At 49.5% G+C, this 23,536-nt stretch overlaps 1 protein-coding gene across 1 annotated transcript; it reads left to right on the forward strand.

Annotated features, from left to right (window-relative positions):
- IPO13 (importin 13) lies at positions 1 to 23,536 on the forward strand. The gene is made up of 20 exons (XM_053577198.1): positions 1 to 719; positions 2,491 to 3,227; positions 11,711 to 11,851; positions 11,960 to 12,101; positions 12,209 to 12,375; positions 12,585 to 12,705; positions 12,795 to 12,942; positions 13,352 to 13,533; positions 13,615 to 13,641; positions 13,841 to 13,975; positions 14,430 to 14,573; positions 16,156 to 16,236; positions 16,733 to 16,870; positions 17,031 to 17,127; positions 20,035 to 20,087; positions 22,199 to 22,265; positions 22,352 to 22,410; positions 22,557 to 22,646; positions 23,105 to 23,286; positions 23,372 to 23,536. Exons 1-20 carry the CDS (start codon positions 636 to 638, stop codon positions 23,466 to 23,468), a joined length of 2,892 nt encoding a protein of 963 aa, XP_053433173.1. The 5' UTR covers positions 1 to 635; the 3' UTR covers positions 23,469 to 23,536.

Here is a 23,536-nt window from a genome sequence, read left to right on the forward strand (position 1 = left end):
GGGCTGGCTTGTCACTCAGTCACTGGGGCGGAGGCAGCGGCGGTAGCCGGGCAGGAGCCTGGTTGAGGGCAGATTACCAGCCAGGCCGAGCGGAGGGGACCTGCTATAGCCCCTCAACCCCACGGACTCTTCGCCCCTGACTCGCGAAGCTGCGCCTCTGGGCTTCACTGGACGCCTCCATAACCCTCGAAGGGATCTCTCCCCCAGAGCCCTCAGGCCCTTGACCTCATAGCTCCAGAAAGCTCACCCAAACGAGGGTGTTTTGGTGACTGGCCATCGGCCCCGTGACCCCTCGGTTTCCCCCACAGGCCTCCCTCCCCTGTGACTCCCTCCTTACAGCTTTTGGGCACAGAGCCGTGACCTATCACTAGGACCTCCGCCTGCGAGCTCTTCACTGACGGCTCCCTCCCCGAAGTCCCCTCAGCGGAGCTCCTACGAGCACTCCTTTTGGTCTCTGGCAAGCCCCCCACCCTCAAACGAGGTGGGGAGGCCTCGGCAGCCATGCCCGCCCTGGGGCCCCTCTCACCTCACCACTTCCTGGGCACCCAAGCAAAGGTCTAGCAGGGGGCCAGCAGCCAAGGGGCTGGAGCAGGAGGCAGATCAGCGTCCGCCTCCCTGCTAGGGAGGGAGCAAAGATGGAGCGGCGGGAGGAGCAGCCGGGGGCTACAGGGGCTGGAGCAGCACCAGCCTTGGACTTCACTGTGGAGAACGTGGAGAAGGTATGATGGTTCTGGGGTAGGCACTCCAGTGACAGAGCAGAAGTTCTGGGGACTGTCACTAATGCCAGAGTTCAGGCCTGGGCTGCATGCCTGCTGGGATGATGCCCCCAGAGCACCTGGCATTCGCTGTCTCTCCGAGCAGGCAGAACAGCAGTGTTGCAGTGCACTAAAGGGCTATTTTTGGCTTTCCTTAGAGGTGGGTCGCTGGGGACAGTTAACTTCTAGGGTCTTGGGATGGTCCTTTCAGGGTGCTGATGGCTTAGACCTCCAGCCAGACTGGCTATTCTCCAGCTCCATGGAAACTGCATGAGCAGTGCAGTAGGAAAGCAGGAACCCAGGAGACCTGCAGCTCAGTCCCCCGGAACATACTGATGCTGATCTGTCCTGGACATAACTTTGTTGAGCCAAGGGCTCAGAAAATAATCTGAGAACCAAATAATCTGGAACCAAAACAATCTGGTTTATGTTTTCACTCTTCTTGGAGAATGGTTCTTACGTTATTGGATGAAAGCCAGACCAGTCCTGGACAGGCAGGAATGGGGCTGGCTGCCTTTGTTATGTGCTGAGTCCAAGAGTCCTGGCTCTGCTGGCAACCTTAGAGTGCTCTTTCTACTTATCTGCCTACATAGTTCCCTGCCTTGGCCATCCCAGTCGCCCCCACTGCCCAGTCCATCTTTTCTGAACTGCTTTTTAGGTTCTTTTCTGCATCTGCTCCCTGCAGCTTAGAATGCAGGAATGCATGCACCCTGGGATGCATGAGGAGATGGGGCTACCTTGCTGGAAAGCAAGAGATGATTGCGGAGGTTCACTTGTTAATTCTTGACCCCTGTTTGGCTTAAATGGTAAGGATGTTTCCCTCCTGTCTCTTTTCTGCTGGCTTTGGCATCCTTGAGAGGCCAAAATAATTGGCTGTCAGGGGTCGTAAATAGAGCTAAACCTACTTGGATGGAGCTTGCTTAAGAGTAAGGATCCTGGTCTCACTCTCCTATCCCTTGGGACTGGGGAGTGTTGGCATGGTGGCACACTGTTCCATGTGCTACCAGGGAGATAAATCACTGTTTTCTTACTTCATAAAGTCCCAGTGGAACTGGGACCCTGGAGGGATTCTGCTAGTTGAGAGTTTCAGGCTAGGCATTTGCCAAGACTGCAGCTATGGCGAAGGCTTCTCTGGATCAGCTTGTTGGACCTTCGCACGTGCTCTCTGAGGGATGTTCTAACCCTCCCCTGCAGTATGTCTTTGCCCTAGGGCTGCCTGGCAAAAGTCTTAGTACTGCTCAAATTTCACTCTGGCTTTGGTGCCAGCATCTGGAGTGACCTAGGGGTGATCCTGGGGGAGCTGAAAGGAGCTCTTGGAGATGGTGGGAGCAACTGCCTGGGAGGGTCAGGACCCCTCAGGCTTTACCATGTTCTTCTCAGGGTAGCTTCATCCCCATGGAGCCATTCCTTCCACCTGGGCCTTGCCCTCAAGTGCCTCCCGTTTGGGAGCTCAGCCTCCTCTTTTTCTGCTTTCCTGTGGAGATTACCTCTCTGAACCCATAACATTTTGCTATAAGAAGAGGATATGATAGGGCATGGGCAAGGTTCAGGCTCTCAAGATATCAGCAGGACCCCAGGCTCAGGAAACACTACAGAGCCCTGATGTTCCCTGCTCAGAGCCCTTTAGTCAGGGAGAAAGAGAAAGCAGTCTTGCAGGACCAAGTCATGCCTCTGTTCTGGGCTCTGGCAGGGTCCAGAGTGGCCAACACCTGTTCAGTCCTGTGCTATCCTGCAGGCGCTGCACCAGCTCTACTACGACCCCAACATTGAGAACAAGAACCTGGCTCAGAAGTGGCTGATGCAGGCCCAGGTGTCCCCACAAGCCTGGCACTTCAGCTGGCAGCTACTGCAGCCTGACAAGGTGCCTGAGATCCAGTACTTTGGGGCTAGTGCTCTGCACATCAAGATCTCTCGCTACTGGAGTGACATTCCCACTGACCAGTATGAAAGCCTAAAGGCACAGCTCTTCACCCAGATCACCTGCTTTGCCAGTGGCTCCAAGATTGTGCTGACTCGGCTGTGCGTGGCACTGGCCTCGCTGGCTCTCAACATGATGCCTGATGCTTGGCCATGTGCTGTGGCAGATATGGTACGGCTCTTCCAGGCTGAAGACTCACCAGTGGATGGCCAGGGTCGCTGCCTGGCCCTGCTGGAGCTGTTGACAGTGCTACCCGAGGAGTTCCAGACCAGCCGGCTTCCCCAGTACCGCAAAGGCCTAGTACGGGCCAGCCTGGCAGTGGAGTGTGGCGCTGTCTTCCCATTGCTAGAGCAGCTGCTACAGCAGCCCAGCTCACCCAGCTGTGTGCGTCAGAAGGTGCTCAAGTGTTTCTCCAGCTGGGTGCAGCTGGAGGTGCCACTGCAGGACTGCGAGGCACTCATTCAGGCTGCCTTTGCTGCTCTGCAGGACTCAGAGCTCTTTGACAGTAGTGTGGAGGCCATCGTCAATGCCATTTCACAGCCTGATGCCCAGAGGTAAGCTGGTTCGCACCTCCCCAGAGAGGGAGAGTCTCTTGGTCAGACACACATCCAATCCATCTGTCTGTTCAATAAACATTAATTGAGTGCCTACTGCATGCCTAGTCCTATGCTGGAGATATATTAAGGAACCAGGCAAAAAATGGTCCCTGTCCTCATGGTTCATAGAGGAAGGCAGACATTAAAGAACTAATTATCCAGTGAGTTATTTAATTAAAATATTTTGCTCTTTTCTTTCTCTTATCAGTCACTAAGTCCTAGCTGTTCTGCTCCTGACCATATTGCATATCTATTTTTTTCCATTTCCATTACTACCATCCTAGGCCAAGGTGTCATCATCTCTCTCTCTCCAGATTACTGCAGATCTTTCTCACTAGGCCCCTGGTTTCTACTGGTTTTTACTCTTGTACCCTTCAGCCAGATGGATCTTTTGAAAATGGAGATCTGATCTTTCTTTTTTGATCAGAGCCCTTCAGTGGCTTCTCACTGCTCTTAGGATAAAGATCAGAATCTCTAATGTTACTCATAAAGCTGCTGCTCAATAGGGCATCACCAAACTCATCTCATGTTACCTTTTTTGCTTTCTACACCTCCCATGTGGTTTTTTCAGTTCCTTGAATATCCCATGCTCCGTCTAGCCTCTGAACCACCATATGTACTTGACATGTTACCTGTGCCAAATCTTAACTTCATTTCCATAAGGAAGTCCACAATGATTTTTAAGACTAGATTTGGTATTCTCTGTTATAGTATCTCTGAGCTTCCAGTATTTTTCCTTCTTAGCCCACAACATGATTTCATTATAAATTAACATGTGGGGCCAGCCATGGTGGCTCACACCTGTAGTCACTTCACTCTGGGAGGCCGAGGCCCGTGGATCTTTTGCGCTCATGAATTCGAGACCAGCTTGATCAAGACCCCATCGCTAAAAAATAGCCACGCATTGTTGCTGGTGCCTGTAGTCCCAGCTACTTGGGAGGCTGAGGCCAAGAGAATCACTTAAAGCCCAAGAGTTGAAGGTTGCTGTGAGCTATGATGCCATGCTACTGTACTGGGGGCAAGAAAGTGAGACTCTGTCTCAAAAAAAAAAAAAAAAATTAATGTGTCTCCTTACTGGTCCCTCAACTCTGTGAGGACAGTGACTCTGTTATTTCACTTTGTCACATTGTGCCTGTGGTAATGATACATGGTACCATTCAGTATTTTTTTTTTTTTTTTTTTTTTGTAGAGACAGAGTTTCACTTTATGGCCCTCGGTAGAGTGCCATGGCATCATATAGCTCACAGCAACCTCCAACTCCTGGGCTTAAGCGATTCTCTTGCCTCAGCCTCCCGAGTAGCTGGGACTACAGGCGCCCGCCAGAACGCCCGGCTATTTTTTTTTTTTTTTTTTTTTTTTTGCATTCAGTATTTTTTAATGAGGAAGGTAGGAATTGCCTCAGCGGGGATGGGTGGGAGGTGGAAGAGACTGGGGGAAAATGGAGGAGTATTCTAGGCTTCAGGAACCACAGGAAGTACAAAGACCTGTGATGGGCAGCATCATGGCACATTCAGGGCCTGAAAGAAACTGAGTATACCCAGCTACTTGGGAGGCTGAAGCAAGAGAATCACATAAGCCCAAGAGCTGGAGGTTGCTGTGAGCCGTGTGATGCCATGGCACTCTACTGAGGGCAGTAAAGTGAGACTCTGTCTCTACAAAAAAAAAAAAAAAGAAAGAAACTGAGTGTAGTGAAGTGTTTGGTGAAAGTCCTATGTCAGGCCCTGTGCTGAGCACTGAACACATAGATGAATGCTTTAACTTCTGTGTGTTGGAGCGCATAGTCTAGGGGATACACAAATGGGCAAATACAGTCAACATGATGAATGCTGTCAGGGAGAAAGGGCGCTCTAAGAGCTCAGAGAAGGCTTTAACCTAGTCTACGGGTTGTGAAAGGCTTCCCAGAGGAAGTGACTACTGAACTGTGCTTGGAATGCTGTGTAAGAGTTAGCCAGATGGAGGTGATAGATGAGGAGGACACTCCATACAGATGAAAGAGCTTAAGCAAGGGAAGTGTGAGAAAGAGCATGGGAGTCTGGAGATTTGTAAATCATTGGGTATGATTAGACGACGGGGGTTAACAGCCAGAGTTACAGGAGATCTGGGCCTACATCATGTAGGACCTTGTCGACCAAGGTTAAGATTTTGGTCATCATCCAGAGGTCATCTTCTAAGAATATTAGAAGATTTTAAGCAGAGAAAATGGAATGCTGTGGCTCGGTGCCTTAGCTCAGTGGCTAAGGTGCCAGCCACATACACTGGAGCTGGCGAGTTCAAACCCAGCTCGGGCCTGCCAAACAATGACAATTACAACAAAAAAATAGCTGGGCATTGTGGCAGGCATCTGTAGTCCCAGCTACTTGGGAGGGTGAGGCAAGAGAATTGCTGAAGCCCAAGAGTTTGAGGTTGCTGTGAGCTGTGACACCATGGCACTCTACTGAGGGCCACATGGTGAGACTGTATCTCAAAAAAACAAACAAACAAAAACCAAAGAAAATAGCCAGCTGAGATTTGAATTGGAATGGATAGGGCAAGACTGGAGGCCTGCCATTGACATTTCAGAAATAGGGCTTTGGGAACACATAGCAGAGGTGGAGGGAAAAACCATGGAAAGAGACTGCATGGAGAATTATTTACTAGATCTGAGATCTTGGATAAGCCACTTCTGGTTTTTTTTTTTTTAAAGAAACAGAGTCTCACTTTATCACCCTTGGTAGAGTGCCGAGGCGTCACACAGCTCACAGCAACCTCCAGTTCCTGGGCTTAGGCGATTCTCTTGCCTCAGCCTCCCAAGTAGCTGGGACTACAGGCACCTGCCACAACACCTGGCTATTATTTTGTTGTTGTTGTCGCAGTTCTGCCGGGGCTGGGTTTGAACCCACCACCCTCAGTATATGGGGCCGGTGCCCTACTCACTGAGCCACAGGCACCGCCCAGATAAGCCACTTCTAAACCTCAGTTTCCTTATCAGCAAAATGGGGCAATTTTATCAACCTCAGAGTTATTGTAATTGGTTTAAATAGGATAATATTTACAGGGTCTGCCCTTGGTATTCAATAGAGAGTATTTTGACTCCCTGAGTAATGAGAGTTTTTTTGTGGCCTCTGGTGGGGTGAGGAAGTCAGCGGCACCCATTTGTACAAATAGGTCACTCATATGTCACTTGACTTAAAGTGTGTGACTGTGTGTGATTGTTGTGTGTAATATGTTCTACCTTTCTAACATATATGATAGGCTTAATGGTAACTGTATTTAAAGAAAAAAAGAAATGTAGTTGCTGTTAACTGATTAAGGCTACATCCTTTTTTTTTTTTCTTTTTTTTTTGTGGGGACAGAGTCTCACTTTACCACCCTCGGTACAGTGCCATGACGTCACATGGCTCACAGCAACCTCCAGCTCCTAGGCCTAGGCGATTCTCTTGCCTCAGTCTCCTGAGTAGCTGGGACTACAGGCGTCCGCCACAACGCCCAGGCATTTTTTTGTTGCGGTTTGGCTGGGGCTTGGTTTGAACCCGCCATCCTCAGTATATGGGACTGGCGCCCTACTCACTGAGCCACAGGCGCCACCCAAGGCTATATACTTTTAGAATGGGCGTAAGAAATAGAAAGTGAATCCTGTAACAGACAGTAGGCTGGTTGATCAGTGGCTAAAATTGAAAAAGTGTTGGTTTCCTTTTGTATATATAGATGCATGCGTATGTACGTATGTGTATGCACCCACATAGATAATGTGCTTCACCTTTGCCTTTTCAAACTTTATTTTTTTTCCTTTTTTTTTTGCGGTCTTTGGCCGGGGTTGGGTTTGAACCCACCATCTCCAGCATATGGGGCTGGTACCCTACCCCTATGAACCACAGGCGCCGCCCGCCTTTTCAAACTTTAAATTAAAACATTGGGGTTGGGTGATGCCTGTAGCTCAAGCAGCTAAGGCACCAGCCACATACACCTGAGCTGGCGGGTTCAAATCCAGCCGGGGCCGCAAAACAACAATGACAACTACAACCAAAAAATAGCCAGGTGTTGTGGCGGGCACCTGTAGTCCCAGCTAGTCGGGAGGCTGAGGCAAGAGAAATGCTTAAGCCCAGGACTTGGAGGTTTCTGCGAGCTGTGATGCCACAGCACTCTACCCAGGGTGATAGCTTGAGCCTCTGTCTCAAAAAAAAAAAAAATAAAAATAAATAAATAAATAAAAAACATTGGGATTGATTTAAAAATAAAAGAATATTGTGGCATAAAGATTAAATAAGAGAATGTCATAAAGAGTTTAGCATGGTTCCTGTGCATTCCATAAATGGCAGTTGCTAGTATTTCGTATCATTGTTGTGTTGGCAGTGATTATGATACCGGTCTCCTAGTTTCCTAGGTTTTTCAGCCTAAGGTGGATACCAAGTCCTAGGTCAAGGCCTCTCTTGGCAGCCAGAAGTTCAAGTGCTGGGGTGGGCTCAGGCAGTTGGTGACTGAGGGGAACTGATTAGGGGAAGTGTGTGGGTGATGTGGGTGTCCTTGGATATACCCAAGTTTATCCACCCAGCCAGTCTCATGGGTTTTGGCAGGTAATTGATGCCCCTTCTCCTCTGAACAAATGAGAGAGCAAGGAGCTGGTGAGGTAACCCACCGCCTCCTCAGCGCCCATTGGCTGCAGCCCCTTGGTTGCTTAGCAACTCTCCCCATTTTCTCAGCTTTGCTCCCAGAGCTCTAATTGCAGGCCTGGGCTGAGCTCAGTGTGAGCAGCAGCAGAGAAGTCTCAGAAGCCCTGCCTGGCTGCACAAGTTGACCAACTGGAGCTAGGTGTCTTGAACCCAGCTTCAGCTATGATCCTAAGGACATCCTCCCTGTCTCCCTCATTTAAACCCAGAAACCTCTGGGGCCTCAGACTTGTTCTTCTGTACACTTGCAGATCTCAGACACAGGTGCTCAGGTGGTGGGAAATTATCTCCATGGGTGAGCTACTCCTAGGCCAGAGTTAGATCTTGCTCTGTCCAGTTTAGTTTCCTACCTTTAGCTTGGGACAGTCACCTTCCATTATCTTTGATTCTGGGTCATCCAGGTACTGCTTTCACCAGGTATCCTGACAGTGGCCCTCCCTGGCTGAGCTTGCACTTAGGTCTGCCTTTTTCTGCTCCTCCATAGCTGCTGCTGCTTCCTGCTTCTCTCCTTTGAAATATTATTGAATATTATTGAATATTAATATATTTTGAATCCTGGAAGAGATTTTCACTGGGGGTTGGGCGAAGAGAGAAAGTGAATTAGACTGTTGGGGGTTCCTATCACTTATTATTAGATATGGGCTGAGATCTACACAGATCCTTTGGGGAAATTCCGATTGGATACTGAAAGAGAAGCAGACATCTAGCAGTTTAAAAGGCTATTTCAGCCAGGAATCTGCTTCTAAGTTGCTGTATGACCTTGAGTAATGCTCAGCCCTTCAGGGCTATATAGTCCTTGATTTGCCCTGTTATGAGGCTTAAGTAAGACAAATAAGAACCTTCACTTAGTACCTGCTGTCTGTGTGAACTCTGGCAGATTTGGAATACAGTGGAGATGCTGTGGGGGTAGGGCACTACCTCCTGCCCCCATCTCATCTGCTGGGGAGCTTGTGTGTCACAGCCTTGATCCTGCCCCTGCTTTTTGTGCTAGAGTCTGGCCTGAAAATGTTCATTGTATTGTGGTGCAAACCGTGTCAGGGTCATGAGCCTGAAACTATTCCAGCTGTCTCCAGGCAGCACTCTCTGGGGCTATCTCTGGGCTGGGGGTATGCTGATATGGATGACTTTTCCTACAAGATGTGGAAATGGGAATGCGGAGAGGAAGGCAGTGTTTCTAGGCTAATTGCCTCTTTTTGTCCTCCTCATCCTCCCACTAAAGTTATGAGGCTACTGCCTAGCAACCTGGGGGCAAGTCCAGATAGAACTCCTTCTAGATTCTTGGTCCCTTCTCTCTATGTCGATTGCTGTAGTAACACTACAGTTGACAGCAAGAGGGGCCCCAAAGCACCTGATCCCCCCCAAGAGTATGGTTTCCTCTACTTAGTCTGATCTAAACACAACAGGCTGCTGAGGAGGGGTCCCTTGTGATGGAGCTAGCCATCTCCGGATCTTTGTATACTGGGCTTCCTCTGCTCCTCCTTTAGGGATCTTTGTGCTTTAGGGGTCTGACCTGGACCTTCTTTTCTCTCATTCAACATTTTCTCCCTGAGAAAGTCTCATCTAGGGCGGCACCTGTGGCTCAGTCGGTAAGGTGCCGGCCCCATATACCGAGGGTGGCGGGTTCAAACCCGGCCCCGGCCAAACTGCAACCAAAAAATAGCCGGGCGTTGTGGCGGGCGCCTGTAGTCCCAGCTACTTGGGAGGCTGAGGCAAGAGAATCGCTTAAGCCCAGGAGTTGGAGGTTGCTGTGAGCCGTGTGAGGCCACGGCACTCTACCGAGGGCCATAAAGTGAGACTCTGTCTCTACAAAAAAAAAAAAAAAAAAAAGAAAGTCTCATCTATTCCCATAGCTTCCACTTCCAGCTGTTAGGTAATGACTCTCAAATCTATGTCTTTTGCTCTAACCTCTCTACTGGCCTTCAGGATTTTATGTCCAAGTCTTTATGGATCCTTCTACCTGCATGTCTTACCGTGCCTTATATGGAAGTCTGAGTCAACATGCCTGATATGGAAGCTATCACCTTCCCACCTCCTGTTAAAGGTGTTACTGTTGGTTGGGTTTTAGGGCTCACACCTATAATCCCAGCACTCTTTAAGGCTAGGGCAGGAGGATCCTTTGAACTCAGGAGTTCTAGACCAGCCTGAGGAAGAGCAAGACCCTGTCTCTGCTAAAGATAGAAAAATTAGCTGGGTGTTGTGGCAGGCACCTATAGTCTCAGCTACTCGGGAGGCTGAGGCAGGATTACTTAAACCAAAAAAGTTGGAGGTTGCAGTGAACTAGGCTGACCTCATGGCAATCTAACCTTGGCAACAGAGTGAGACTTAGTCTCAAAAAAAAAAAAAAAAAAAGATGTTACTGTTTTCTCACCCTTCAGTTTCAGAAAATAGCTTTGCCAACTATTTAGTCCTTGAGCCAGTAAATTGAGAGTTGCCTTGGAGAATTCGCCTTCTTTCCCATCCTTATAGCAATCAGTCATCAAATCTTGTCTATTTTGCCTCTTAACTCTCTCTGAGTCCATCATTTGCTTCTCTCCTTTCCTACTGCCACTAGATAACATGGCAGTTGGGATTCAGTGGTAGAGGGTGGAGTGGAGCCTGGGCCCACCAAACAACAATGACAGCTGCAACCAAAAAATAGCCAGGCGTTGTGGTGGGCACCTGTAGTCCCAGCTACTTGGGAGTCGGAGGCAGGAGAATGGCTTGAGCCCAGGAGTTGAAGATTGCTCTGAGCTGTAATGCCATGGCACTCTACCCAGGGCGACAGCTTGAGGCTCTGTCTCAAAAAAAAAAAAGAAAAGAAAGGAATTTATAGTTCCACAATTATGGAGGCTAAAAGTCTGAAATCCAGGTGTTGACAGGGCCATGTTCCCTCTGAGACCTGTAAGAGAATCTTTCCTTGCTTCCTCCTAGCTTCTGGTGGTTTGCTGGCAATCTTTAGCATTCCTTGGCTTCTAGCTGTATTACTCCAGTCTCTACTTTCATCTTCACATAGTGTTCTCCCCGTGTCTCTGTCTTCACATGGATGTCTTCTTACAAGGACACCAGTCACGTTGGGTTAGGGGTCTACCTTACTCCAGTATAACTTCATCTGCAATGATTCTTTCCAAATAAGGTCACATTGTGAGGTACAGGGGGTTAGGACTTGCCAAAAAATGTAACTTTGTGGTGAGGGGTGGACACAATTCAACCCATAATAGTCTGCCCGCTATACCCCCTAACTTCATGTTATTACCACATGAAAAATACATTTACTGCATCCCAACCTCCCTAAAAGTCTTAACCCATTATAGCATCACTCTTAATTGGATTAGAGGATACAATTCAACCTATTACACTGACCTCATACTGTCTTCCCAGGGTTCCCCTGGAGGTTGTGACCTAAAGTTCTTCCCAGCTGAGCAAAAGTTAGACCTGTTTCTACTAAAAATAGAAAAACTAGCTGAGAGTCATGGCAGGCACCTGTAGTCCCAGCTACTGGGGAGACTAGGGCAAGAGGATCACTTGAGCCCAAGAGTTTGAGGTTGCTGTGAGTTAATATGACACCATGGCACCCTAGCCTGGGCAACAGAATGAGAATCTGTTTTGTTTTTTTTTTTTAAAGTATATGTATTTATAAAATAAGTTCTTTCCCAAATGAGCAGCATCAAAACTGCCATCTAGGTTAGCCTCTGATCTTTTTTTGCTTAGGATTTGATGTGAGGAGGAGGGCTTTGATAGAAGACAGGGAGATTGTGCCTTTCTCTCAAAACTGGTGTGTGTGGGGCAGTTCTGATGGGTTTTCTCACCTCATGCCTCCAGGTATGTGAACACACTCCTGAAACTCATTCCACTGGTGCTGGGACTGCAGGAACAACTGCGACAGGCAGTACAGAATGGGGACATGGAGACCTCCCATGGCATCTGTCGCATTGCTGTGGCTCTGGGCGAGAACCACTCCCGGTGAGGAGTGGGTTAGCTGAGGATGGGATAGCAGGGCCCTCTACAAGTGGGCTTATGGAACCCTTTTGAGAGAAGTAAAATGACTTTACTCTGCCTCTTCCTCCCCAGGGCCTTGCTGGACCAAGTAGAGCACTGGCAGAGCTTTCTGGCACTTGTCAACATGATTATGTTCTGCACAGGCATCCCTGGCCACTATCCTGTCAATGAGACTACCAGCTCCCTAACCCTCACCTTCTGGTACACACTGCAGGTTTGTCTATGTGACCTCCAGAAGGAGTGGGCGGGGATGGAAGAAGGTGGATTATGGGCTGTATGGCTGCTGGTGAGATGGCTAATTCTCTTCCCTCGCTCTCTCAGGATGACATTCTGTCTTTTGAGGCAGAGAAGCAGGCTGTGTACCAGCAGGTATACCGGCCAGTCTACTTCCAGCTGGTGGATGTGCTTCTGCACAAGGCCCAGTTCCCTTCTGATGAGGAATATGGATTCTGGTCCTCAGATGAGAAGGAGCAGTTCCGAATTTACAGGTGATAATAGCAGGCCAACCCTACATCTGAATGGAGTCCTGAAATAATGAAGGCAATGAGGGAAGGAGCCCAGTGCCAGGCTTCCTGAATTCTGAGGCTCCTTTCTCTATTCTCTAGGCATTTTTGCATGGTTGTGAGGGTGCTGGGGTAGGTTCCTGGGCTTGGAGTCAGGATCCAGGCAGTATAAAAGGCCTTCCTATGCTTCTCAGGGTGGACATCTCAGATACACTCATGTATGTCTATGAGATGCTGGGCGCCGAGCTGCTCAGCAACCTCTATGACAAGCTGGGCCGTTTGCTCACCAGTTCAGAGGAGCCCTACTCCTGGCAGGTACCGCCTAAGCCTGATTCCCTCAGCCTACCCAGACCTGTCATACTGGCCTCCTCCTCAGCCAAGCCAGTGGTACCCTCTTTCCCCAGCACACAGAGGCCCTGCTCTACGGCTTCCAATCCATCGCAGAGACCATTGATGTCAACTATTCTGATGTGGTGCCTGGGCTCATTGGCCTCATCCCACGGATCAGCATCAGCAACGTGCAGCTGGCAGATACTGTCATGTTCACCATTGGTGAGACCTGGCGCGTGCCCATGACCACATTCCCAGAGCAGCAGCACTCATGGCCCAGACATGGCCAGCACGCTAGATCTTATCCAAAACAGGAGAGACCTGTGCTTATACATGCATCAGTAACCAATTGACTGTCCCGGCAGTCTAGGGGTCCTTCCTGCAGTGTACTGAGTTGTAGTTCACTGTCAATGGAGCAGCAGTACTGTTAAGTAACCTTTCCTTTTCTCAGCTGTAAGGCTCATGTTTGAGCATGCGCATTCATTATTTGTCCACTCATGTATCTGAATGAGCAATGATCTGTGCCGGGGCTGCAACGTGACCCTACCAGAAACTCTGCCTGCCTCAGGGACATGGTACAAAGCCAACCTGCCCTGCCTCAGAGATCCTCCTTTCTTCGTCTTTCCTCCAGGAGCTCTGTCTGAATGGCTGGCTGACCACCCTGTCATGATCAACAGTGTTCTACCCCTTGTATTGCATGCCCTGGGCAATCCTGAGCTCTCTGTCTCTTCAGTTTCCACCCTCAAGAAGATCTGCCGAGAGTGCAAGTATGACCTGCCACCCTATGCTGCCAACATCGTGGCTGTCTCCCAGGTATGCAGTGGCCCTGGGTGGTGCTGGGCCTCGGGACACACCACACTGTGCTGATACTACCTTCCTTCTTTTTACCTGCAGGACGTGCTGATGAAACAGATCCACAAGGTGTGGCTCAAGAGTTTTTAGGGATCAATCTCTTGGTGGGTCTTGTGGGATTCTCATATCCCAGAAATCCTATCTTTTGCTTCTCCTTACCCCTTTTCTCTGATTCTTTGTTTTTTTGAAACTTCTCCAAGAGACTCATTCTTTTTCCCGTTCATGACCAGATGTGGCCAGGACTGACCATCCATGTTCTGCCCCACAGACTAGCCAGTGCATGTGGCTGATGCAGGCACTGGGCTTCCTGCTATCAGCTCTGCAGGTGGAGGAGATCCTTAAGAACCTGCACTCACTCATCTCTCCCTATATCCAGCAGCTGGAGAAGTTGGCAGAAGAGATGGTGAGTGAGCTCTGGGAGCCAGGAAGCAGTGCTGGGACTCTGGGGCTTCCCCTTGTGTGGGCTATGGCTAATAAGAGGTGGGATTGGGGCGGTGCCTGTGGCTCAGTGAGTAGGGCACCGGTCCCATATGCCGAAGGTGGTGGGTTCAAACCCAGCACCGGCCAAACTGCAACAAAAACAAAAAAATAGCCAGGCGTTGTGGCGAGCGCCAGTAGTCCCAGCTGCTCGGGAGGCTGAGGCAAGAGAATTGTGTAAGCCCAAGAGTGAGAGGTTGCTGTGAGCCGTGTGACGCCACGGCACTCTACCGAGGGTGGTACAGTGAGACTCTGTCTCTACAAAAAAAAAAAAAAAAATAAGAGGTGGGATTGGAGCTGGCACTCAGAGATGGGGCTGAGTGATCTGGGGACCAAGTCGGGGCTCGGAGATCTGGAACTTGGTTTGCTTTTCTCTGTAGCCCAATCCCTCCAATAAGCTGGCCATTGTCCACATCTTGGGGCTTCTCTCCAACCTGTTCACCACACTGGACGTCAGTCATCATGATGATGATCATGAAGGCCCCGAGCTTCGGAAGCTGCCAGTGCCACAGGGACCCAACCCCGTGGGTGACATTGTCTTTGCCATTCTCCTCCCCAAACCCCGGGAATGTCATTGTCACTCCCCAGCTCTGTGGGTAATGTTGTTATTATCCCTGGCCCTATTGGGGATAATGTATTTGGTCATGTGAATGAGCTTATTATCGGCCCCACCCTATAGTTAGTGATGGCATTATTTCATTCAATCCTGTGCATCATATTGCCCTTGTCCCCAGCACAATTCCTGAATCCCATGAGAGAACTGACATTATATCTTTCAACTCTCAAGTAATGTTATTATGGGCCACTCTTCAACCCCCAACTCTGTGGGGCCTCCTACTTTAACATTTACTGTCCCCTGTGGGAACCAACAATGCTTATTTCATCCTCTGCATGTAATAGTTCTTGCCTTTGAGCCACTTACAATCTAGAGGAAATACATGTAAACAGATCATCACAAAATAGTATGACAGGTACTGTGATAAGTTTGGATACAGGGGGCTTGGGGCTTCCAAGCTATTTGATCAAGGGCAAGCCTCAGCTTACCATTCAAAACTGTAAACACTGGAATGTGTGCTTTGCTTACCCCTTAAAACTGTCCTGGATAGCAGATATGGTCTTGAGTAAAAGTAGTTTGCAAATTGTAAAATTTTTTACAAATATGAGGGGCTGCTGTGGTCATTGTTCCAAGAACCCCATCCAGGATTTCTCCTGGAAAAAAGGAAGCCAGCAGTTATCTAGTCCCTCTGCTCAACTTCCCACCTCTGCTTCGGTTACCCTTTTAGCCCCAGCCCACATCTGGGCCACCATGGTTCCACAGAGCCCCTTCTCCTTTGTGGTAGTCATCACCCTGCCTTCCTTCCCTTCCCAGGACCTTCTGCTCTCTGTTCCTCCATAAGCTGCCTGCATCAGCACATCCATTGGGGCTCTCTACCCTAAGCCTATTTGTGTGAGACAGCATCTCCACTTCTTCAAGGGCAAGCCCATAGCCCTTGTTTTACTGAGCAGAGATGAATAGGGATTGGTGTTTGTTTGTTTGTTTTTTGAGATAGGGTCTCTGTCACCCAGGCTAGAGTACAGTGGCATCATCATGGTTCATTGCAGGCTCAAACTCATAAGCTCCTGTTCCTGCCTCTGCCTCCAAGTACCTACAAGCATGGACTACAAGCATATGCCACAATGCCCAGCCAATTAAAAAATTTTTTTTATAGAGGCAGGATCTCATTATGTTGCCCAGGCTGGCCTTGAACTCCTGGCCTCAAGAAATCCTCCCTCCTTGGCCTCCCAAAACACTGGGATCACAGGTGTGAACCAACATGTCTGGCTTATTTTTCTTTAAGTTTACAAAGTTTTCATAATCTTGTGATATATTTGCTTTGCAGTTTGAGGCTTCCTATAGAGATGATTGCAAGAATTCAGGATATCCTCCTCTTTCATTCATAGGGAAGTTGGGCAAACCACCTATTCCCCTAGGGGTCCCATGCACTGAGTCTTCAGTGTGTAGTCTGGGGTAATAGGTTTGAACTCCTTCCCTACTCCCTACTCCCAAGTCCTTCTCAAGTGGGTCATCGGGATGATGGGGCACCTCACTTCTTTCTGTGTCTTCAGGTGGTGGTAGTGCTGCAGCAGGTCTTCCAACTTATCCAGAAGGTGCTGAGCAAATGGCTGAATGATGCCCAGGTGGTGGAGGTGAGCCCTGACCCTTGTCCTCTGCTCCCATGGTGACTTTGCTCAGAGATGGAGCAGAAGTAAGGTGTTGGTACTCCTGCTTGAGCTTGTGAGGGGAATCCTGCCCCATGGACACAGGGAATCTTTTGGGAAGACATTTAGAACTCCCCGGTATCACAAGAAGTAGTTGACAAGAGGACTGTAATGTTAGGGTTGAGTCAAGCATCTGTTTTAGCATCAAAGACCTGCCTTTGGTCCCTTTTCAATTCAGGTTTTTGTTGCTATTTCTGCTCCCTGAGAGGAAATGATGGAGATGTAAGTAGCAAGAGTTGAGTTACAAAGTTATATCCTGTGTGAAGGGTGTGAGGGTCAGACCTGTTTACCTTCCTTGGTTTGCTCAGCCAGGCAAGGCCTATATATATAAGGGCCCTTTCTTAGGCCCCCTCTGCACAGGGCTTCAGTTCTGTTTCAGCCAGTTGTGATCTGCTGAATGGAGTCCCTTTGCTTTCTTTCCAAGGCGGTATGTGCTATCTTTGAAAAGTCTGTTAAGACACTGCTGGATGACTTTGCCCCCATGGTGCCACAGCTGTGTGAGATGCTGGGTCGGATGTTCAGCACCATCCCCCAGGCCTCTGCTCTTGACCTCACTCGACAGGTGGGCCTTCTGGATGGGGCATTGTTATTGGATTTTATTCTAGTCAGAGATCCTGATGCTAGGTGGGGATGGATCAGATAGCTGTCATGGCTGGGTCCCCACCCGTATTACAGGGGTGTTGACTGGTCTTTGTGACACTCAATTCTCTACTTTGTTGTAGCTGGTCCACATCTTTGCTCATGAGCCTGCCCACTTTCCCCCAATCGAGGCCCTCTTCCTGCTTGTCACCTCCGTCACACTCACTCTCTTCCAGCAAGGTAGGTCCTGACTGGGACTACTGCCACTGCCGCCACTGCCACTGCCTCTGCTTCCCCAACTGGGGAGCCAAAGCTTCCCACTCTGTTCTCCTCTGTCCCCTGAGTTGCACATGGGACTTGATGGGAAACTTGTGGGATCAAGCACAGCACAATTTTCACCTTACAAATAGTCGAAACCTTAGGTTGAACTGGATAAAAGGGTGAATGATGTCTTCTGCTGGCCTGCTGGGCTGAGGGCCAGTCTGGGTATGGAGGAAGGTGGGGGCAGAGGCTCTGAGGGATTTGGGGTACTAGGCTGAGATATAATGAAATGTGGAAAGAGCATGGGCTTTGAACTCAGATAGACCTAGATTCTAAGCTCATCACCACCAACTAGTTGTGTGTCCTTGGGCAAGTCACTTATCTTTGCTGAGCCCTCATTTCCATGCCTGTGAAATGAAGATACCTTACCCAATAATTGTTTTAGGCAATAAAGTTGTACCTACTGGGCCTTGGCTTGGAGTTTTTGCACATGAAATACTCAGAGAGTGCTAGTTCCTTTCCCTGCATCAAGGCTTAGTCCTTTGTAGGTCAAAAGCCAAGTGCTTTTGGCTATGGCTTTAGCCTCCCATTCTCTGTGGCCCTCTGCCTGAGAGAGTTGGGAGCAGGGGTTCTAGGTTTCCTGTACTGTCTAACCTATCCTTCCAATTTGGAAAAGGAGCAGTAGTGCTTTGCCAGCCTTATGAGTCTTGCCTAGCTTCATGGTCCTGGGTTTGAGGCTCACCAGGGGGGTCACAGCTGGAGCCTAGGGTGCTCTCTGTTCATATCTTCAGTGTCTGTTCCTAGGATGCTGGCCTGGACTAGGTCCAAACTAGAGAGAAACCTGAGCCAAAAACCCAAGTGTTGTCATCCTCTCAATTCCACCTGACTCACTCCCCATACCTGATCTGGGACAAGTGCTGGTGATGATGGCTCCTGATCATCCCTCAGCCATATCTTTTGTACCCACCCTCCATGGCTGCTCCCTCAGTTTAGGGTCCACCTGGATTACCAGGGTCTCACCTGGATTACCTCAACAACCTTCTATTTGGTTTCCTTGACATCCACTCTTTTCTCTCGTCTATTCTGGATGCTATAGATACAATGTTCTTTATAAAAATGCAAATCTGAGCATTTTTCCTCCCTGGCTTAAAAGCCTTTCATTGCTCCCATTGCTCTCAGATTATTGTCCCCTTCCCACACACATGGCAAAACTCTGGCATACCTCTAATGTCCTCTCCTGCCAATGTTCTCATGACCCCAACATTCAAGCCACACTGACATTTTCCTTACCATATCCCATTTGATACCCTATGCCTTGCTTCTCTGACTGGAATGCCCTATGCTCTTTCCTAGATGAACTCTCACTCCTTTATGTCTTGGAAAGAAGACATAAAGGCAGAATTGGGTGCATGTACACACTGCTGATATGGCACCAATCACTCACAATAATCAGCCTCATGTCTGCCCTCTTCCTAGACTAAGCCCCTCAAAGGTAGAGTTGAGTTTCTTCTCTCTATTCTCAGTGCCCAGAATGAGGCTGGGCTAGAGCAGACCTCAGACATTGTTAAATAAAAGAGAGTGAGGGATGCTTGTCTTTGGAGCCTTTCTTCCTCACTGCCTGGCCCACCTGTACCAAATAGGTGAACATCAAACCTGCTATTCGTAGTGGGACCCAGGCATGGGGCACACTGGGCTTCACTTTCTGGGACTTAAGTAACTCAGGGTTCAGATATGAAAGAGACAGGCTTTATTTATTAATGGCTCCTCATAGCCCAGAGAAGGAAGCAGGGCAGAGATTATCTACTTTACAGATGGGAAAAATGAGCATTTGTGGCTTGCACAAGATCACACAGCTACTTAGTGGTGTCTTAGACAGCTGGTTTTGCATATCCTCCTGAGAATGGAGAAGCCTGGGTAGGAGCTCCAGGTGCATGCCTTATTCTTGCCTCAGGAATCATCAGAACTGGAGGCAGAAGTGTCCAACATCATATTTGTTGGGCTTGTTGGTTGTCTTGCTAGAGAGGGTGGCCCCATACCTGTTATGCTGTCCTAGTCTTAGCAATTCCTTCCTCAGAGTCTGCCTTCCCACTGGATCATGGGATTGATTGGTTTCCCTTTTTTTTTTTTTTTGACTGCCCAGGTGGTTGGAGCTGGTCCTCAGCCCTGAGCTTGGTTCTCTGCTGAGTCCATGACCAGGTGGTGGGGCTTTGCTGGGGTGGGGCTCTCATTTTTGGCCTTATAATGTTTCCTCCCCTGGACCCTGCTAGTGACTTCCCCATGGCACATTGCTGTCCTGCCCAAGCAGGAGTCCTCTGATTTAAGGGGATCAAATAGATTCCTTCCCTTGGCCAGACCAAGAACTCTAAGGCCATTGAAGTGAGGTGACACTTGCTCAGACCTCGATGCTCTGGCCTTTCCAGGGCCTTCAATCAAGCCTCAAGGGAAATACAAAGGACTGACCCACCACCAGCCCTTCTCTCCTCTTTGATGGCTGGTGATGGGGAAGTATGTGCTTAGGAGGAGTATAGGGCTACCCTAGCCTGCCAGAGGCTACAGCAAGAGCATGGGGCTGTTTCTTCAACTCTATGGAGTCCAGAATTGCTTGGGCACCAAGGGATCACTGGGGGACTAACCTGAGGAGGAGTGGGGAGTAGGCAGAAGGTCCCCTGGGGGAGCTGGGGCAGGCCCGTCCTTCACTTTGCCGTCTCTTTCTGTTGGGCTTCTCCCAGTTCATGGTTTTTGTATGTTTTGTTTCTTTATCTTGCTTCCTGCTGCTCATGTGCCCCCACGCTGTCTCCCTGCAGGCTCTCAGTCCCACATAACTATATGAGGTTGAGTTGCTGTTTGTATAATTTTTTCTTAAGTTCCATCTTTATTATATTTTAGGGCCCAGGGATCATCCTGATATTGTTGATTCATTTATGCAACTCCTGGCACAGGTGTGTTTTAGTTTTATTCATTCACGTTCTGTTCTCTCTCTCTCTCTTTCTCTTATGTTGAAATTCAATTTAAGCCTATTTTTAGCTTTCTGTTGACAAATTTTTTTTTCTGTTCAGTTGAATAGAGTTTCTTCATCTGTTTCCGTGGAAGTTGACAACCCAACATCCTCCTTTAGTGCCCTTTTGCCTCAACTAGCTCAGTCTTCTACAAAGACCAGGGAGAAGCTGATCCCGAAGGAAGGGAGATGGGCTGGCCTGGGGGGAGTGAGGTGGGGAGGAAGTGGTGACTGTGCCAGCAGCTCCTGTGTGGTTTGTTTGTCCAGGAAGAAGTTCAGGGGTAGGGCTGGAGTTGAAGGGCCTGGGGTTCAATGTCCCCGTGCTCCTGCCGGGAACTGCCTGCCTCAGTGCCCCCAGCCTGCTCCTGAGAGATAGGCTGGGATCAGCTCCCAAGGGAGAGGCTAAAGACTAATGTGCCCAGTGGAGCCTGGAGTTGGGCTGCTGGAGGGGTTGTGCTGCTCCACTGTGAGACCGTGCCAGGATGTGTTTGCCTGTCGTGTGTCTAAGTGTGTTGGACCTTATTTTATATGTTTTGAGGTTGGTTTGGGAGGGGAACAGAGATCACCTGCTTCTGTAAGTAAGGTGTGTATTGTGTTGGGTGCTGGGATAAACGTGTAGTTGAAGTATAGGCAAGTGCATCAATGTGTGTTATACGTTGGTGTTTTGTGTTGTTTGTTAGTGTGTTAGGGGTTGATGGATTTTGGGTGTGGATGTGTATTGGGCTATGGGAACGTATATTATGGAGGAAGGGAGCGTGTTTCATGGTGTTGGTATGTCTGGAAACTGTGGGAGTGTGGAGTTAGTGTGTTTGGGGGTTCAGTGTGTTAGGGGGTGGAGTAGATGGAGTGTTTCTTTGCACAGGTATTGAGTGTGTAATAATGTGAAGCACTTTGCCAGGTGCTGAAGCTGTAAACAGTGAACAAAAGCAGGCATAGTCCTTACTCTCCTGGAATTTAAAGTCTAGTTGGTGGGGTGGGGTGGAGTGAGCAATGGAAGGGAGTGTTTTGGGCCCAGATGGTTACATGTGTGGGTACTTGTGAGGGCACATCTGATGGCAAGGGGATTTGAGTGTGTATTTGTGGAGAGGCGTGTTGGGAGAGTGTACAGGAAGATTGTGGGTAGGTGTCTTGGCTTGGGGATGTGGGGGGTTTTGAGTGTGTCACAGGCATGTGAGTGTGTGTGTGTGTGTAAGGGTGTGATAGAAGTGTGTAAGCAGAGCATTTCAAGTGAGGGTGCATGGGACCGTCATGGAGGGTAGAGGGTATGTGAGGGGTTGGAGGGTAGGGCTCTATGTGGTATGTACTGGGGGCATTCATTGCTGGGGAGCAGCAGTGTTTGAGGATGCCTGGAGCTGTTCAGAGCATCTCCTATGGCCTGAGGATATGCCGGTCATATCCTGGTATCACTGGGGGTGGGCTGTGGGTTCCCGTCCTTCCATCTGTCCCACTACTATTGGCAGCACAGCTCCTGGGGTGGGTATGGGTAAGAAGGACCTGGACACAGGGTATCCTGAGTGAAAGCTGACACTAAGGCTGCAAGGCTTCAGTCTACTTTTTTTCTCCTTGAGCAGGAGCTGGAGGGTGCCTGAGAAATGTAGGTGGGACAAGGGAGGAGTCAGTTGGGCTGAGGACTCCATGGTCTGGCTGCCATCTCTTCCTGCTGCCCTATTCACAAAAGCTAGGGGGAGACTTGACTCCTTCTATGAACCAGAGCAAAGTCACTGCTGGCTACCTGGAGCCTGTAGGTTATCTGGCCCTAATGGAGGAGAAAGGGGAAAGTGTTTAGACTAGATTTTCTACATGAAGATCCCCAACCTCAGACTCTCACATACTCCTGTGCATCGTGCACACATACATGTACACAGCATCCCTTGGCTGTCCTCACCAGACTTACTGAACTCCAGGGTGGTCTCAGTCCCCCAGAGATGGCTGGGTGGCTGGTTTCAGCAGCCTCTACCTGTAATGTGTGAAATCAGGGGCTTGGGTGGCAGGTGAGTGGGAGGGATGGTCCTTGGAATTGGCTGGGGCTGGGCTTACCAGCTCCACCTCCTGCAGGCTCTGAAGAGGAAGCCAGATTTGTTCTTGTGTGAACGATTGGATGTCAAAGCTGTGTTCCAGTGTGGTAAGTATTGCCAAGTGGACAGGTGGGCCTTGGGCTCCCAGGAAAATCCTTAGGCCCCATCTGATCTGCCTCTGCCTCTCCCACAGCTGTGCTGGCCCTCAAGTTCCCTGAGGCACCTACTGTCAAGGCCTCCTGTGGCTTCTTTGTGAGTCCCACACTGACCTCTGACCCCTGCCACCCAGTGTCCTGCCCTGCCCAAGACTCCAGAGGGTAGGGGTGTGATGTGCAGCTCTTGTCCTCAGGGAGAGGTGGGAAGGAGCTGGGGCTGATGGGTATCTCCATCCTCTGCAGACAGAGCTGCTGCCTCGGTGTGGGGAATTAGATTCTGTAGGAAAGGTGGTCCAGGAGGACGGTCGTATGCTGCTCATAGCAGTGCTGGAGGTGAGATGGAACAAGTAAGGGTTTGGTGGAGGTGGGAGAGGCATTTGGCTTTCTGGGAGGCTTGAACCTTGGTTCCCTGAGCTCTCATATTCTATTTCTAACTCAATTAAATGGTGGCTGCTGGGTGTGGTGGCACATGCCCATGGTCCCAGCTACTTGGGAGGCTAAGGCTGGAGGATCACTTGAGCCCAGGAGTTGGAGGCTTTGGTGAGCTATACTCACACCACTGCATTCCAGCTTGGGCAACAGAGCAAGACCCATCCCTAAAAAAATAAAAAATGTTTTAAATGGCTGAAAGTTGTTAGGGTACTATGAGGATCAACTGGCTGTCAAAAAGCATCACTCACTGTGATGTGCAGTTTGGCTTAGGAACTGTTCCAGAGGGCCTGAGGCATAGTTAGGCATCCTTGGTGAAGAAGGGGCAGGATCCTGATGTGCTGAGAACCCCTATTCCTCAGGCCATTGGGGGCCAGGCTTCCCGCAGCCTCATGGACTGCTTTGCTGACATCCTGTTTGCACTGAACAAACATTGCTTCAGTCTCCTGAGCATGTGGATCAAAGAGGCACTACAGCCACCTGGTTTCCCTTCTGCCCGCCTCAGCACTGAACAGAAGGACAACTTCAGCCAGCAGATCCTTCGGTGAGCAGAATTAGGGTGGGCCTGTCAGGACGGAGGAGTTGGTGATAGTGGGTAGTGATAACCTGCTCTCCTGTTTCTCCTTCAGTGAGCGAGTGAACAAGAGGCGGGTAAAGGAGATGGTGAAGGAGTTCACATTGCTGTGCCGGGGGCTGCATGGCACAGATTACACAGCTGACTACTGAGGGGCACCTTCGTGCCACCCACCCCTTCTCATCCCTCCCTGTCCCCAAAGAGTAAACCTGGATCCTTA

Source organism: Nycticebus coucang, chromosome 22 (assembly GCF_027406575.1).
Source record: "Nycticebus coucang isolate mNycCou1 chromosome 22, mNycCou1.pri, whole genome shotgun sequence".
NCBI classification, from domain to species: domain Eukaryota; kingdom Metazoa; phylum Chordata; class Mammalia; order Primates; family Lorisidae; genus Nycticebus; species Nycticebus coucang.

Coding starts and splice junctions, on each gene's coding strand:
- IPO13 (XM_053577198.1), top strand. CDS start 636: ATGGAGCGGCGGGAGGAGCAGCCGGGGGCTACAGGGGCTGGAGCAGCA. Junction 16,871..17,030: donor CTCTTGACCTCACTCGACAG/GTGGGCCTTCTG, acceptor ACTTTGTTGTAG/CTGGTCCACATCTTTGCTCA. Junction 22,647..23,104: donor TGCTCATAGCAGTGCTGGAG/GTGAGATGGAAC, acceptor CCTATTCCTCAG/GCCATTGGGGGCCAGGCTTC.